Source organism: Centruroides sculpturatus, unplaced genomic scaffold (genome assembly GCF_000671375.1).
Source record: "Centruroides sculpturatus isolate CEXI.00-Female unplaced genomic scaffold, Cexi_2.0 scaffold851, whole genome shotgun sequence".
Taxonomy (NCBI): Eukaryota; Metazoa; Arthropoda; class Arachnida; order Scorpiones; family Buthidae; genus Centruroides; species Centruroides sculpturatus.
This window is the reverse complement of record NW_019385139.1, coordinates 334,697-353,266: the sequence shown is the minus strand read 5'-3', so window position 1 is coordinate 353,266 and position 18,570 is coordinate 334,697. Positions and strand designations below refer to the sequence as shown.

Here is an 18,570-nt window from a genome sequence, read left to right as displayed (position 1 = left end):
CCTACAATTTTTTGTTTATAACGTAGTTTATACGGATTATTTTCAAAAAAATATACGTATTTTGGAAATGTTGAGTCGAATTAGTCTAGAATCGATTAATTTTATGAAAGAAAACCTTTCAAACAGCCGTAGTCTGTAAACTATGATTCCTACAAAATTGATTCATAAAGAACGGAACGTATCTACCGTCTTATAGGGGGATCTACTGTATTATTATTTACATCATATTAATATTTGAAAAATAATCCATATTGGATAGATTGTAATGGCCCCACATGTGATTGAAGTTGCTAACTTTAACATCAGAAAAACTTCATTTGACTTGTTTAAATAATAAAAAATCTTATAAAAAATGTGAGAATAATTGCTTTTATGTGATCCCAATAAAAATTAAACTGGTGAAACCAGGTTGAAAAAGAAAAACTCAACAAAAACATCTAAGTAAAAGAATCTTTTGAAACTTGTGGCATAAGAATAGTGGATGCAGATTTGACAGTAAGACTCAACATGTGTATAAAGTGCACATTACACAGGCTACAACTGCAGGAAATTTTTGAATGAAGCAATGTGGCCATGATAATAAATAGGAAAAATAAACATCTGCACAAAAAAAGACTTCAAACTCTACTTTGTGCCTTAAAATTGTTGCACATCATTAATTTGGCTGAACATTAGAACATCTTTCAGTAGTATCAGTAGAAAGTTTGGGGCAATGGGGTTTATGAGTTAATAAGGGGCAATGGGATTTATGAGTTAATAAGGGGCAATGAAATCAGGGGAAGAACAGGGTATTTAGGTTTTGTGGTAGTTAAGTATGTTCTCGCAAATATCGTGTTTATAGAAAATTATTAGAATTGATTTGATTTATTTGGTTATGGTAATGCAACACATAAGCAATCTGCCAAGGAGAATGCATCCCAGAAATACTTTATGTAATCCTGACCCTTATTTAGGTGTTACAAATGTGAAGAAAACCCAGAAAACTCCACGTGGCCAGTCTGTTGGCCATGTGCAAATCCACAACTGACCACCAGTGTTTGGTGGTTTTATAAACTGTTTTTGGAGGGTACTACAATTCAGAAAAATTGTAGACCTATAAATTCCCACTGTTGTCTGTCTGTCTATATGTCCTTCCTAATTAATCTTGAGAACAGAATTAGATGATGTATGTCGAGACCAGATATGGAAAAGTTAAGAGCAGGAGGCCCAGATTAACTATATATGAACTTCCAGTGAAAACTGAAAATCACATTATTTCAATTCAAAAACTTCTGCCAAACAGAGTTAGATATATAACCGGCACAACGCTATTAATAATGGAAAAAGTATGATGTACAAAGGCAAAATACCACTCCACACAAGCAAGTGCTATGTACTATCTGTCACAGTTATTAAGTGAATATATTATGTATTTTTTAAAATTATATAATTTTTTGTAAGAATTATATATAGTTTTATTATTTTGTTAAATTTTTTGCCAATAAACAATGCTACATGTAAAGCCAGCAAATAAACATAGACAGAAATTAATTGATATATAGAAATACAATTAATATTTTCAGGTGTACAGTTTAAAAAAAATTTCTGTTAAAAAGTAAAAATTATTTTAAAGAATTAAAACCATGTTTTTGTCAACAAAAATCACAACAACTATCAAAACTAACAAAATTAGAATAAAATTTTCTTTATTTTATGAAAACAAAACCAAAAATTCATCTTAAATCATTTATACTATCAACTTGGTAAAAAATAATTTGTCAGTAACAGATGCAAAATTTTTTTAAAATTGAATTAATTGGATAAATAGTTTAATCTCACAATCAATAAATATTATGTAAGCATTCTGTACACATACTGGTATAAAAAAATGATATCATGTAAGCTTCTTAATGTTTATCAAGTAGAAATTTTGTCATTTAATAAATAATTCATATATAAAAAATAATAATAATAAACTGAAAACTGATCTAAAAAATGTCTTTTTAAAATTATTTTGTAGAAAGAATAATCTTAGAAGAAAACATGATACGAATACCAATCTTTATTCTCAGCTATCTCTTAGATGTTCAAAAGTAATGGAAGTCATCTATATAGCAAAAATATTCTCATATTTGAGATGATTTATGAATTCAAAGCATAGTTATTATTAATAAAAGTATATTATCAAGTAGAATAATATAATAGGTCAGTGGTGGCTCTAGGTCATAAGATTGGCTAAAATGAAGCAAACCGGCTCAAAATGGAAACACAATATTTCATTTATTAAAATTTAAAGAAAACAATGTTCCTATAAATAGGAAAAGTTTATACATTTTGTATATAAGTATACATATGCCATTCTTTACATATATGAATTCTTTTTTTAGTTATATTAAATTTGCACTAGAAGAATTATATACATCCTTTGTTAAGCATTACTAACAACAATTTTTTTTTTTTTTAAGTTTTTAGGAATTTAATTCACCACCAGGCTTACCCAATTAGAAATTCTTTTCAGTATGGTTCATATCTTAATTCAAATACTATTTCAGATATTTGAAGATCTTATTTAAATTGTTCTATACCAGGCCGCTTTATAATAGGAGCTTCGTAGCATCAAGACTGCATTTATTAACAGTGGCTTTACTGGTTCCAAATTTTATTACCCTATTTTTCGGATTGTCCGGTATGTCTGTCTATCCAGAAGAGACCATGAAATCAGATATTTCCATATGGTAAAAACCAGCTTACTGATTTATCCTGTGGAAAAGCTGGCATGCCTGTTTAAGTGAAGTTATACATCCCTCTCTAGAGAGTGTGTTAAAAAAACTAACGAGTTTTTATTTTAAAACTGAATTTGTCAGCATTACATCAAAAACTATGATTATATGTTTAATTTCCTCATTTTGTTTTATTTCTAACGATGTAAAATATTTGTGGAATTCTGAAAGTGCTTTATGTTTATTTTATTGTAATTCGATTTGCAAAAATAAAACATATTAAATTTAAGAAACACCCTATAAATTATCACAACTTACATGCGCTGTGTGAAATTTGAGAGAAAGGTGTTATTTTTAAGTTTAGGGTAGATGGTCAGTATAACTACTACTACTACTACTACTACTACTACTACTACTAATGTCAATAAGTCGTCGTTTTATTGTCTTGTAAATGAAAACTCTTCCTGACTTCAAGTCAGTCAAATTACAATGTTATTGTTTTAGTGAACTTTTTTTTTTTTTTAGTGGACTCTAAAGAATGTTTTCTTTAACATTTAATTAACAACTAGTTTGTTAGATGTGATTAATTTTACATTTTAGCAGGGCTGTGGAGTCGGAGTCGTGGAGTTTTGGTGTTTTAACCGGAGTCGGAGTCGGATGGTAAGGAAAAGTCGGAGTCGGTAGATTTTTACGTGACTCCACAGCCCTGCATTTTAGTCACAGTTTAACTGGCATGTTGGTAATCCCGGGTTTCGGCATTACCACAAAAATACAGTATTTATATAACAAAGTTATAAATTCTTTATTCCCATAAACTAAGCTCCACCCTTGGCATTCACAAGTAAAGTTTGTCTTTATCTCTTCCATTTAGGAGCCCATTCATTTATTGTTTGGCTAGAATGTTACTTTCCCATTGATTAAAATTACCTTTTTCCACTGCCATTACTAGGGTGATTCCTTTATGTAGTAGAGATACATGGGCAATAAAGGAAAAATCTGGTGTGCATATCCCTCAGCAAAGTTATGATGCATTTTACATTGGACCACTACTACACCTCTCTAAACATGTCAGTGAACACATAAGGGATAAAAAGCAGAAAGGTTAAGATCTACAAGACATACAGTTACTAAAGCCTTTACACTGGATTAGAACAGTGTACAAAATAATACATACAACTTCCCTGGAATACAATCACTATTTTTAGCAAATACTGTTTTAATTAAATATAATAGGACTTGCAGTACCCCATCAGCCCAAATAGCATAAATAATTTAAAATATCTTCAAATTCTTTCTCAATCACACTACACTTTACAAACTAGTTTAATAAAAACAAACGTTTTTGACCCAGTTTAGTGGTCTGCCTCAGGTTATAAATGTATTAAAATACAAATTAAAGAAAAGAACAGTTCTAATGATACAGTAGAACTATAACCACTATTTTTAAATTTACAAAATTTGGAAAAAAAAAAACAAACAATTTACGTATTTTAAAAGTTCTACAAACAAATAATTACACATGTTCAAAAATTTCTTTTTGTTAATAACAACATGTGTAAATATTTTATTATAGCTTTTTTATTTATTTTAATGTTTTTTTAAAAAATACATAAATTGTTTGTTTGTAGAACTTTTAAAATATGTAAATCATTTGTTTTTTCAAATTTTGCAAATTTAAAAATAGCGATTATAGTTCTATCATTAGAACTATTCTTTTCTTTAATTTGTATTTTAATACTTTTTTAACCTGAGGCAACCTTTGAACTGTGTCAAAAATGTTTGCTTTTATTAAACTAGTTCGGGAGAAGTGTGTAAGGTGTAGTGTGATTAGTATATTTGTTTCCAATTTTTCTACAAGTGTTAATTCTTTCTTCAACTTTTTTTTTTTAATATTTAAAACAAACTTAATAAATCATCAAACACCTGATGCTGAGAAATTTTTATTAAACAAACATTAACATTTTCAACTGAATACAATAGACTATCTTCTTTAAACCAACCATTATAAGATTAAATATACACAGTCAACACACCTTAATACTGAGAATGCACATTTATTCAGCTAAACAAACGTTTTCAACCCATTTCATGGGCCATCATCAAATCAATGGAATTTTCGAACACGTTCAAATTTAAATTATATTAGAACATATTAGAATCTGAGTGTGAATAAGAGATTAAATATACATCTATATATGAATTTGATATTTTTTAAATTTGAAATTTAATAAAATTTAATCAACTCAAATTCCAACATTCTTTCTAAATATTCTGAAGCTCAAATGTAACAAGCGAAAGTGCTTAATAATTAAATATTTTACTTTGAATTTTGTGTATCGTCAGTTATGTGAAAATAATTTACAAAACATTTTTAGTATATTGTACTGTACTACTAAGGTTTTTCACTTGTCCCGGGATTCCAGGATAAAAGTGAACTGTTTCCTGAGATCCCGGGACAAAATTAATTATTTTTAAGATATACAAAATATCATGAAATCAAATGATATAATTATTTTTCATTTTTTAAAGTAATTTAATACGTTCTGCAACCTCCAAAATCACATTAATAATGCTGTGTAAGATATATATTAAAAATTACCTTTGAATTACGTAGAAATTTTCACAAATAGAAAAAATTTATTAAAGTTTTCTGGAAACTGCATACAAAAACAAAAAAAAAAAAAAAACTTTGAATTGAGTTGAAAATTTAAAAAAAAATGAACTTATAACAAACTTCTAACTTAAAAGGTAATTTTCATTTTTTTAAATAAAACATAATACAAACTATTATTGTAAATTTTTATAATAAGATTTTAAAAAGCAAAGATGGTCAATACTCCAATCACTCAATCGCGTTCTTATTTTAGTAATGAAAAGTCCTGCTACCGAGAATGCCCTTTCTGATTCAATTGATGTTAGTGGAATCGTCTTTAATGCATTTAAGAGAAGACATCTGTCTTCTCTTAAGATGAAAATTCTAGTATTAAATTGAATCTTAAGAATTATAATGAAATTTTACCATAATTTCAATATGGCAAATAGAAAATAAACAAACAATAGTCAAATTCAATAATTAGCTTAATTATTAGCTTATTAGCATGAACTAGAAATCTTCAAGGCTAAGGGTGAGAAAACACGTAACGTGTTTTCTCACCCTTAGCCTTGAAGATTTCTAGTTCGTTTTCAAGATTGTAGTAGTACTTTTGTTCTGTAGTATTCCCAACTCTTTTATTCCAAATACCGGTATTTGGACTAATCTTGTACTCACTCGTTTACCTTTATTGTCTGGTCTCTAGTATTCTTAATTTGTCTACCTCGGCTGCTTTAATAGCGACATCAAGCTTATAGCTTGATAATTTGGCAATTTGTCTGGCTTTAATAATCAGGTTTATGAAGAAAAACTTCATATTTGCAGACTTTGTACTTGTTTGTATCCTTGCCCAATTTGCATAACGTAGCATTATGCAGTTATTGAAGCTACTGGGCATGATTAAAAATTAAGACAGCATAAGCACAATTATTCCAGATATTACAGGTTCTGACAAGTGAAGAATGTTCAGAGTCCTGCCACAAATAAGCTACGAATTGATTATTGACCATTTGTGACATGCCATAACAAGGAAAAGTTAAAAAAAACTAATAAGTAGGTTTAAAATTAATAAATACAAATGTATCCTGACAGTTTATGAGTTAATTATACTTTCTATTTGCAAAATTTCCTCAATCTTAACACAAAATAAGAAAAAGGTGAACTTTTAAGAAATTTGTGGGATTTCTGGGATGAGAAGAATTTTCTGACTTAAAAAAACAACCGGGATCCCATTTGAGAAACCCTATGTACAACCAAGATTTTTAATTAAATAGCCAAATATCTATATGTTGAAGTTTCATGCTAATAAGCTAATAATTAAGCTAATTATTGAATTTGACTATTGTTTGTTTATTTTCTATTTGCCATATTGAAATTATGGTAAAATTTCATTATAATTCTTAAGATTCAATTTAATACTAGAATTTTCATTTTTACTTTATGATGTTCATTAGAAATTGCTTGGTTATATATTCTACACAAAACCATTGTTTCATTTTTTCTATAATTTACTTTATAGATTATTAAAACATTAAAATTCTGCAAGTAAATTATTTTCTTAATATATTAGTCTACATCTGCATTCATTAAAAGAAATGCAGATATTTCAAAAAAAATGAATATTAAATATATCTAACAATCTAGTGAAATATGAAGAAATATAAATGTATACCATTCTAAAAAAAATTACATATTCAAAATAATTAATTCAATTTATTTCAGTCACAAATTATATTACCTAAATTTTAAAGAAATGATCAATATCATCCAATGTACAGTATATAGCTTTAATTGTACTTTTTTTGAAGTCAAAAATCTGCTGAATTTTATCGGGCTATAATATATAACTATCAGGTTTGGATGTTTGTACTTTTTTTGTTTTAAAAAGTAAAGTTTAATCACAAAAAGTAATTTATGTTTTAATTTCACTATAAAAAAAACTTTCATAATCAAATTATTTCTAGCTTCAACTTCCTATTGATTAATTATTAAAACTTATTTACTCTAAAAGGTAAAAGGTTAAGCTGCTACCTTTAACCATTTTCAGACTTGCTTAAATTTACCAAACTTTCAATCTATAAAGTCGATATTTATTAAATTTCTAAAAATAAAATATCTGCATTATTTATCAAGATGTGGTCTGCTCCATAATCTAATTCAAATATAAATTAATTTTTTTATAATCCTAATAGAAAATTTTGTAGAATAACTATTAGCTTCAACATTAGATTTAAGACTTTTACTGAAAAAATACTTCTACACAGAAGAAAACTAAATCTGTAATTATATATAAAAATAGGTTGTATATAAGCATGTATAATGCAATTATATATGACCAACTATTTTAATTCATTTAAAACTTTCTCTTACACATTGTTACAGGAATTGTATGAAAGTAATAATTTTAGGACAAAATGCAGTTTCATAAATTCTGAATATATTAAATTATATCAAAATCAAAATATATCAATTCATTAAAATTTATATAAATAAATTTGAAGTTTAAAAGTTAAAAATCAGAGAGAAATCACAAATATATTTTTATCAAAATATAGTATAAAACAAAAAGCAAAAAATCATTAAAACATCAAAAATACAATCTGGATATCATTCAAATGTATTAAAACATCCATAATTTAGTAACATAGTTCTCTTGTGTGTTTTTTTTTCTTTTTAACAAAAACATCATTATTCAAACAATTTGATTTTTTTTTTTTTAAATTCAAAATCTGAAATTTAAATCTCAACTTCTGGTGGTTACTATTCTTATGACTCATCTTCAGGGAAGATAACAATCAATGTTTTTTAAAAACTCTAAAGAAGAATGGAATCAATTCATTTACAAAAAACAGAACTTCTGATAAAAAGAAGAAGAAAAAGCTGACTGTTTCAAGTCAAAAAAAGGAAATGAAATGAGGAAGTTTTACTTTTCTGTTTCCACAGTTCTCTCAATACAAAAAAATTTTTTTAAAAGTTTCATTTCTAATTCCTAAATATTTATTTTGAATGTCACTCTAATAAATGTTAGTATATTGGCAGAATTAAAGTAACTTCTTATAATTAAAGCCTTACTATATTAAATGTAAAGGGAAAAAATGTGATATAAATGCATTCTCATTTGTTAATGTAAATATATTCAAATGCAAACAATAAAATGCATTTGAAATAATAATAATAATAATATTTTTTTATCATTTTTTTGTGATAATAGTAAAATAAAAACCTTTACAACTTAGTCCTATTCCCAGAATTTGTGTTAAAGTAGCAATTGCTAGAATGATACAGCTTTATATGAAGCAATTTGTTATATCATGTTTTTTTGTTTCTTAGATGAAATATAGTGAAAAATATTATTTCTGTAGTTAAAAACAAGTTCAACAATCGAGAAAACAATAAACAGAGAATTTGTCAGATTCTGAGACATTCCTATATTTCATTTATTAAGATTATAAATTTCAAAACTTTTTAACTTTTAAAAAATGTAAAAAGAAGTTTATTACACAATAGACTTTTAAAGTGTCAAAGATGAACCAATGTTAATATTTCACCAAAAAGACAAAAAGATGAAAACAAAATTCACTTTACCAATTTTTTAAACTGCCTACTTAGTTAAATAATAGCTTTACTTTACAAACAAAACTGAAACACAGAATTTACCAGGGCTATGGAGTCAGTTCATAAAAGGTTGAAGTCTGACTCCAACTTCTTTATTTACATATCAGTATAGGAAATAATAAATAAATATACTAATTATATACTTTTGACATTGGTTCATCATTATCAACATCAATCTATAAAAAAGTTTTTGGAAAAATACAAACAAAAATATTCCAGATGAGAGCATGCTACAGAAAATATACATTGACAAGAATTACATTGAAACTATTTTAAAAATAAAAGAAATAATTGATGCACAACCTGTTGTATTTGTTGTGGATAAAACTATTGAATCTCTCTATAAAAAAAAGAATAGATATATATTCAGTGTAATAGTGGTTTCTTTAAATGGAGAACCATTGAGTTTTATGTTGTTTAGAATGTACCACCTGGAATCCACAAACAAGACTAGTAATGAAAGTAGTTTATGATGCATGTTCAAGGCTGTAGAATGGAACAATTACTAATGAAGGATTGTGGCTCTTCATGTCTGACCAAGCACAATACAAGCTAAAGGCAATGTCTCAACCTAAGTTCTTTTCTCCAAATTTAAAGTATGTGACCTTCTTAGTACATTTCACTACATCAAGTGTGTGAGAAAGTGCAAGAAGAATATCAGATAGCTGACTCCTTTAAAGTGAAAAAAAATTCCTTACAAAAGTTTCTACTCAACTATACCTTTACAAAGAAAAATTGACTTACCTTTCCCACTAATTCCAGTCATAGTAAGGTGGGATACATGGTTAGAGATTAACATTTCTTTGCAAAAATTTTGCTAAAATTAAAGAATTCATTGGATGGCTGATCATGAGCCATGGATTTGATTTCAGATCTAGATTAACTGTATGCAGCCCAATCATTCAAATGCTTTGTTGGATATACAGTGAAACCCCAGTTAACAAATTTAATCTGTTCTGTGACACTGTTTGTTAACCGAAGCAATTTTTCCCATAGAAATTAATGCAAATGCAATTTATCCGTTCTAGCCTCCGAAATTTTCGTGATTTTATTTGTAAAATATAGTAGGTTTTGTTTGATAAAAATGTAGGAAAATGTAGTATCTCATTATAGCAACAAACATGTAAACTTTATTTAATAAAATAGCACTGTACATACCTTCATTTGTTGTAGTTGGTGACAGAGGAGTGGATATATACAGAGCTTAATGCTTAGAAGAGGAATCCCCTCCAAAAAAATAACAGGTAGCACTTCATCAGGAGATTCTTCAAGTTGAGGTCTCTTTTGATAAGGAACAAGAAATTGAGCTAAAGTTGATTGTCTTAATCTTTTTTAATCAAAATTTTTCACAAATGCGATAGCGCATTGTCATTTTCTATTGACACTATCACTTTTCTCTTTCTTGGATGCTATATTGATTGAATATATAAATCACAAAACTGAAAAAAGACGTTTAGCACAAACACTCAGAAAAGCAATGCTTAACTTGCGCATGCCTAACAGCAACTAAAATTTGACACAAAAAACTGTTACGTTTGTTATCTGAATTTCGTCCATTATCCAAGACAAAATTTTTGCACAATAAAAGTTCGTTAACTGATTTGGTCGTTAACCAGGGCGTTCGTTAACTGGGGTTCCACTGTATTAGCAAACTTAAAAAATAGAATTTAACAAAGGAGAAGCAATGGAATATTTTCCAGAGCTTTAAACTCTTTAAATGGATTTGAAAAAGAGAATCTGCTCTCTTCTATCTATAAGAATCCAGATATGGAAAAACTTGCAGATTAATAATGAACTGGACTGTGTATTAAGTCCAAATATGTGCCAATCACTTCCACTGAGATTGAATGATCCTTTCCAGTGTACTGTGACTTTGTGATGTGTAAACAGCAAATTACAATCTTTTCAATTTATTGAAAATTTTGATGGTAATTTGAAAAAAATCACTATATTTGGATGAATGAAGATTATATAATGTGAATGAAGATTTTTATCTTACTACTAACCAAAATCTACAGTATGTATTAAATTTTTAGGAAAAAACATTTTTTGCGTGAAAAGGTGCATATGCAATTTTAATTAAATTTGCCTTAAGGATTCCTGCCATTAATTATTATTATAGAATAAGCTATTTTCAAAGTACAAAAATATTTAACATTCTATAAGTATATTACACAACCCAAAGCCCGATATATATGCACATACTTAGCCAAACAATCGCCTTAAATACTCTGGCTATAAATCTGCTAATTTTAATAATTCTAAGTAATTTGCTACTAGAGGTAAATGTTAGGCACCATCTCTTATCTAAATTAATAATAAATTTCTTCAGATGATTCTAAATTATTTAAAAAATATAATTATTAATTTAGATAAGAGATGGCACCTAATGTCTACCTCTAGTAGCAAATTACTTAATATTAATTGTTAAAATTAGCAGATTAATAGCTAGAGTATTTAAGGCAATCATTTGGCTATGTATTTAACATTCTGTTTAAAAATTCAAAATTTTATCCCATATAACCATTGAAACACTATTTTCACTGTTATATTTTAAATACTCATTCACAATACTAAAAAACTATAAACTTCTATTAAAAAGTTTAAATTATTTCACAGAATCCTCTTTAGACAAAAGTAGCTAGATCATAGAACTTTTTAAATACTAAGATATGTTAGACTGCCAAAAGATAAGAAACTCTGAAGTAATTGTACAATTCAAAAAATAGTGTTTAACACTGCTATTAATTACAGGAGAAGAGAATCTCTTGACAACTACTGTTCACAGGGAGAACAGTTTAACAAATTCTACATAATAAAGAAATAAACTGTATTTATATCTTACATTTAAATATATTTTTCATCATCTTTTACTAAATAAATTTTAAGTTATTTATATTTAATGATAATACACTTCAGAATAGATTTATAATAATAATATACATTAGGAAAGAATTGCCATAATATTAATAAAAATAAAAATCTTGATATTAAGCAAAATTAGCTTTTTTTTCCATTTAGATTCAAATTTCATTTAGTGCTATAGAATTCTTATTCTTAAAAATACTTTCTTCACCAGAATTATCATCTGAATCTTTTAAAAGTCTATATCTACCCACCATCTTATCTGATTTACTTATCTTCTATTACTCTCTACTAAAGTTCTTTTTATATCTAATTTTTAAAAATAAATCATACATATAAAATATTACTAACAATAAAATATGGAAAATAACCACCAGAAGAAAAATAAAGTCAATAATGGAAAATAAGCAGAAGTAAATAACATAAGTATCAGAATAAATAATCTCTGTATTATATAAAAGAAAAAAATTACTATGTATACATGAGAAAATAATGATGATATTAAACAATTGATAACTGGATAAGAACACTTGAGAAACAGCAATAACATGTGGATTTATCCATATATTATTGCTCAAGTCTTTTATTAATGCTGTAATTCACTAATCAAAATTTAATATAAATTATTGAAATTCAAAAATTTAGAAGAACATTCTTCATATCCTATCCCTTTCCACACTCCACAAAGTTGTGTTTTCATTAGTTGGAAAGTGACAAGATACAAAGAGTCTTATTTTATGTTTGAGTGTTTCATCTAAATTTGTGAATTTTATTATTATTTAACACTGCTAATTTTTTCTCAATTTAATAAAGAATATAAGTATTTGTTATGTTCTTTATTAAAAAGTGATTAAAAAGTTAAAGACTGTCAAAAAACACTTACTACAACACCTTTTCTTGCAGTCGACGTTTATTAGAAAACTTCAAACGTTTTCGGTCTTATTAAAAGACCTTTCTCAAGAAAATACGATTAAATAAAGAACAAACACTGTAAATCGAACACTTAATACAAATAACTCTTTTTTGAATCTTTCGAACTGGCTTATAATCCGTTGCGAATGACGTCAGTGTAAACTTAGCAACGGAAATATAACAATATTACATAAATATTTACATCTAAATACGTATAGTTGCCATCTCTCTACATTATTCAAAAGTACGTAATCTGAGATACATAGTGACTACTTCCTTCAATTATTAATATTATAATAAGCTAGAGGACCATGCTGCTGATATTTTAGTCGCTTCCCGGAAGTTGATTGCGAGGCCTTTATGCTTTGCCTTACAAATCTGCCAGGCTTCCGCGTAATGTCGGTGTTTCCTGTCTCGGACTANAGGCCCAGAACAAAAGAATCGTATATAAAAGAACCCCCACCACGTACCAACTATTACGATCTGATAAGGATTTAGTGGATAGAAGAACACTCCCCGGGGTATATAAAATTCCAGTCACAGACTCAAGGCGACGAAGTAAATTAATGTATGTAGGGGCAACAGGAAGATGTATCAAAGACAGGTTAGCAGAACACCAAGCAAATATAAGAAAAAAACAACCATGCACTGCGCTAGCCACCTACGTTCTAGCGGACCAGCAAGACGTCCAAGTTGAATGGGACCAAGCAAGACTAATGCAGATAGTCCGAGACAGGAAACACCGACATTACGCGGAAGCCTGGCAGATTTGTAAGGCAAAGCATAAAGGCCTCGCAATCAACTTCCGGGAAGCGACTAAAATATCAGCAGCATGGTCCTCTAGCTTATTATAATATTAATAATTGAAGGAAGTAGTCACTATGTATCTCAGATTACGTACTTTTGAATAATGTAGAGAGATGGCAACTATACGTATTTAGATGTAAATATTTATGTAATATTGTTATATTTCCGTTGCTAAGTTTACACTGACGTCATTCGCAACGGATTATAAGCCAGTTCGAAAGATTCAAAAAAGAGTTATTTGTATTAAGTGTTCGATTTACAGTGTTTGTTCTTTATTTAATCGTATTTTCTTGAGAAAGGTCTTTTAATAAGACCGAAAACGTTTGAAGTTTTCTAATAAACGTCGACTGCAAGAAAAGGTGTTGTAGTAAGTGTTTTTTGATATTAAAATATGCAGTCTAGAACGATGTTAAAGACTGTTTCCTGGAAATATAGCAATTGAGTACATTAAAAGCAAAATATATATATTTCTATTAAAATGATTATTATGAACTGAAGTTATTAAAATAATAACAAATGAAATAAAAATTTTAGTGCATAAATAACATTTTCACCCTCAAAAAATGTTTATAGAAGTCAAACAGGAAGGAAAAAAATCCAAATTTATCCTAGGTGCAAATCAAACTAAAGTTCTTCAATCAAGCACTAAATATTGTAGCTAATCTATGCTATTGCAATATATTCCCAAAAATATTTACAACCATCTTGGGATCAGTCCCACTTAAAATACATTTTTTTTTTTTTTACTTTTTTTCTTTCTGAGATTTGATTTCTTTCCTTTGAATTGATATCTTTATATCATTCTGACACAAACCAAAAAAAAATTTTTTTTGGTTAAATATGCTTACTTCGGCATAAAGGATTTGTCACTTCCATTCTGTTAATTTTACGAGTTATAAAGTAGCATTTTCTATATGTTGCCAACGTTTATATTTCAAATGATTATATATTTTCCATTCTAGAAAAAATTTTTGTTTATTTGTCTGAATTATTTGGTCAATTTTTAATTCCATTAAAAACAATTTCAAACAAATTACAATATATAATTGTTAGAGCTTAGAATATTATATTACAGTGGAAAATTTAGAAAATACTTTACCTTTAAACCGTGCAAATTATTGAAATTTACAATCTCTGTTAATTTACTTAAACAATTATTAATTTTTAAATAAGACTGCAAATTTTAATTATTTCTGTGCAGTTTGAAGATAATGTATTTTGTACACTTTCCATTTTAATGTAACAATGTAACAGTTATGTAATTAAACTCTCTAGTAAGGACAGAGATTATTAAAAACATTTACGTTTAAATAAGCAATCGTGTAATTTATTTCTTGAGTGAAAATGTACCAATTAATATGATAAGTGTTAATGCTGCAAATTAAACTTTCATACTTTGATAACTATATGTTCTTAATAGTAGTAATATTATTCAAAACAATTCTGTATTTTTTCATTAATGTTTTTAAATGAAGTAATGATTTGAAAGTCTTAATAATAAAGACTTTTTAGTTAAATAGGCAAAAATCACTGTGCTTCAGAAATTAATATTTTTATTTTGAATCAAGTCTATATTTAAACAGGAACAAGAAATCAAACAAGCTATATTTTTAGTTTTAGTTTAAACAATAAATATAATGCAAATTATTATAGCCAATATTTTATGTAAATATATAAAAAAAATTAGAATGGCATATAAATAAAGGAATAAAGGATAATAAAAATGCTATATATGTATAAAGACATATGAAATCATGCCATAATAAATTATAAAGTTTGCATTAATTTTTTATTATGAAACTTGAATTTGTAATGTTGAAATTCACATATTGATAGATTGCTGATATTTTTTGAAAAATATTTCTATAAAAACTTTTTCTATTACAAAATATTCCATAACATAATATTTTTTAACAAATGATATATGTATGAATTCATTTCTTACAGTAATAATTGCTTTGTGTAATAACATTAGACACGTATCATTTTCTAATGATTTTATTTAATATAATAATTGGCACAAAATAATTAAGATATTCAATTTTCATTAAGGAAAAATGTATGTAATTATGTTCTCTTTGATCTTTGTACTACTTTGTTACATAATCATTAAATATAACATAGATGTAAGCAATTTCTCATTACAACGATTATTTTTAATTAATTCTAATTAAAATTATATTCATGGAATAGCATATAAATTTCTGTTAAAATGGAGTTTAGTTGTTTATTTAATTCTTCAAATTATGTTTTAAAATTAGTCATAAACTTTTTTAAAAATAATTTTAATTCAAATCTCACCGAAGTAATTTTGTTTTCAAAAGTTGGAAAATAATTATATCAAGATTGAAAATAATGTAAGGATCATTCACAATTGAACAACTAAAACAACAACCATCAGAAATATCTGATTATGTTAAGATATAAGCTTAAGTATGTAAAATGGATTTGACAATATAAAATAACTATAATAATTTGAATAAATAAAAATTCTACAAAAATAATATAACATCTTACAATATGCATATAAACTTTGATAACATTAAATGTATTATTAATAAAACCTAATTTCTCTATTAAGTCATATAAGTAATGTACCAGCAACTTTAAAGTCTTTATGATAAAGGATCAATAACTGAATGTTCAGGGCTAATCTATCCTAGGAGAAATGCTCTTTTATTTGAATAAGAAGGGAAAAAGAACTTCCTGTCTAGTATATTCTCCCTAGCAACTTAACAATATCTCATGGAAATTTTCAGCTGTTAGTTATATTATTATTTTTTAAATAAAATTTCACAAATTTTAGAACATTATAGATTTAGTAGGCCATATAATTTCCAAGAAATTTTATTTAAACCTTATTTTGTTAATTTCACTTCATTGCTTCCTGGAATATTTCTATTTACATCTAAACTTTCACAGAGGAAATGAAATTATAATAATTTCAAGCAATACTAAAAGAGTAATTTCAGATGCATTATTGTCCATTCTGAATGGACAAATGGAACTGAATATATCTTTGCAGATTTGACATGACAAATATAACATCAATATAAAATATAATTTTGTGTTTATAAACTCTATACATTGTATATTATTGTAGGAATCAAACACAAGTAAACATCTGCTTTAAGATGGTCATCAGTTTTAAGAATAATCTTTGTTTAAAACAACACTGAATGAATGAAAATAATATTTAACTTTGGTAATAGTAATAAAACAAAAAACAATCAAGAAATTAAATACAAGGTTACAACTATTGATTAATTAATTAATATCAATATGTTTTAAATACAAACTATTACTAAAATATTTCATGGAAGTTTACATTTAATGTAGGCTTTGGTTTTTGGTTATTACTTATGTCTTTCAAACTAAAATATTTAATTCTATGGTATTAGTCAAGTCGAACTTAAAAAATTTGATTTCTAGCTTTATCAAATAAATAACTATTTTCCCGTGATAAAACAGATATTAAAAAAAAAGTAAAAGTACTATAATTAATTTAATTTTTATCAGATTTAATAAGCATTCAAAATTTCTGAATTAAAACTTGAAACTTTTTCAATATCAAATACTTGAAATATTGCAATTTTATTGTCTCTACTACTGTAACATAATCACTAAATCCTTGAAAATAAATGATAACATTGTTTATTAAACCTAATATTTTACAAAATGTAAACTAATAATTATATTTATATACAACCAAACCAATAATAATTTCAATTAGAATAACAGTACTACATTATAATGAATTCTTTAGCATTTACATACGTTTAAATTCTATCCACATAAATAAATTAAACAATCCAGATAAGCAACCTTTAATCTATTTTTTTTTTTTACTTGTTCTAACTGTGATGTTTAGCCAAACAACCACCATACTAACAAACAAAACAGAAAATTTATCATCAAGAATTACACATATTAAACAAGATCATTGTTTTATCATTTGCAATTTTTCTCATGTCTACAGAAATAAGTTGGCCTAGTTTATGATGTAGTAGGACAAGGACAGAAAAAAAAAGAGGAAATAATACATCTAAAACTTCAATTCTTAACTATTTATATTTGAATAGATCCTTTTCATCAAATATGACTTATTAATGTACAAATTATATTCAAATGTGTTCAACACACAACACTCCTACATAAGTGTGTGTGGTGTTTTCAACACATAATACACCTACTTAACTGTGTTTGTGTAGTGTTTTCAAGTTCTTTAGTGTGTTTTATAAGGGCTAAGATACAATACAATGCTTGATAGTGTTTGAATTTTTAAATAAATAATATTAAAACTTACCATTGGTACTCAGTCATTTCCAACAACTGTCAACCAACACAAATGGTCTTCAGATGATCACTAAAATCTTCTCTAAAGACAGTACTTTTCGTGTAAATCCTATCATGTTAACCAAATATTCCTTTTCTGCCTTTCGTCCATTTTTTTCCCTATTTTGTTTTTATGTGTTTTTTTTATACAAGTGTGTGTATTTTATCAGTTTTTCGACCTCTTCCGTTTAGGCTTAAAACTGTAAGTTCAAATCGTCTTGTAGATGTAAATAATCACTCCAAACATACATCTGACTTATCAAACTTCCATTTGTTCCATATTCTTAATAATTCGATATTATAAATTACATATGGGATTTAAAAGCAACTTTTCTCATAAAAAACAATCTATAATACTGTATGTCTGCAATGTCCGCCAGCCATTTATTACGTCACGGTTCACGTGGAACATCTCTACCAATCGGAGTAACGTCGTTTTAATTTCTTTAGGGATATTTTTCTAAAAATAAATTTAATATTTAATAATTAATTTATTTTATTTAAATTTCTTTCAAAAATGAATAATAAATATTTAATGCAAAAAATATGTAAATCATTAAACGAGATTAGATAGTATCGATAATGTAATTTTGTTTATAAACTGAAAATTCTGTAGATTTATTTAGGGAAAATTTACTGAAAATTTTTTACCTTTTAGGGATTTTTCATGAAAAGTAGAAAATTATTTTTTTTATATATTTTAAAACTTTGTTAGGGAAATTTTACAGAAAAGTATCTTTAAATTGA

At 26.5% G+C, this 18,570-nt stretch overlaps 1 protein-coding gene across 1 annotated transcript in view; it reads right to left on the bottom strand.

Moving 5' to 3' along the window:
* Positions 1-18,242, bottom strand: part of LOC111635312 (signal peptide peptidase-like 3) — a 50,507-nt gene extending 32,265 nt beyond the window's left edge. Inside the window, exon 1 of the mRNA XM_023380243.1 lies at positions 17,795-18,242. Within this exon, the coding sequence (XP_023236011.1) occupies positions 17,795-17,811 (17 nt within the window). The 5' untranslated portion in view covers positions 17,812-18,242. The remainder of the gene's footprint in view (positions 1-17,794) is intronic.
* Between the last annotated feature and the right edge of the window lie 328 nt (positions 18,243-18,570).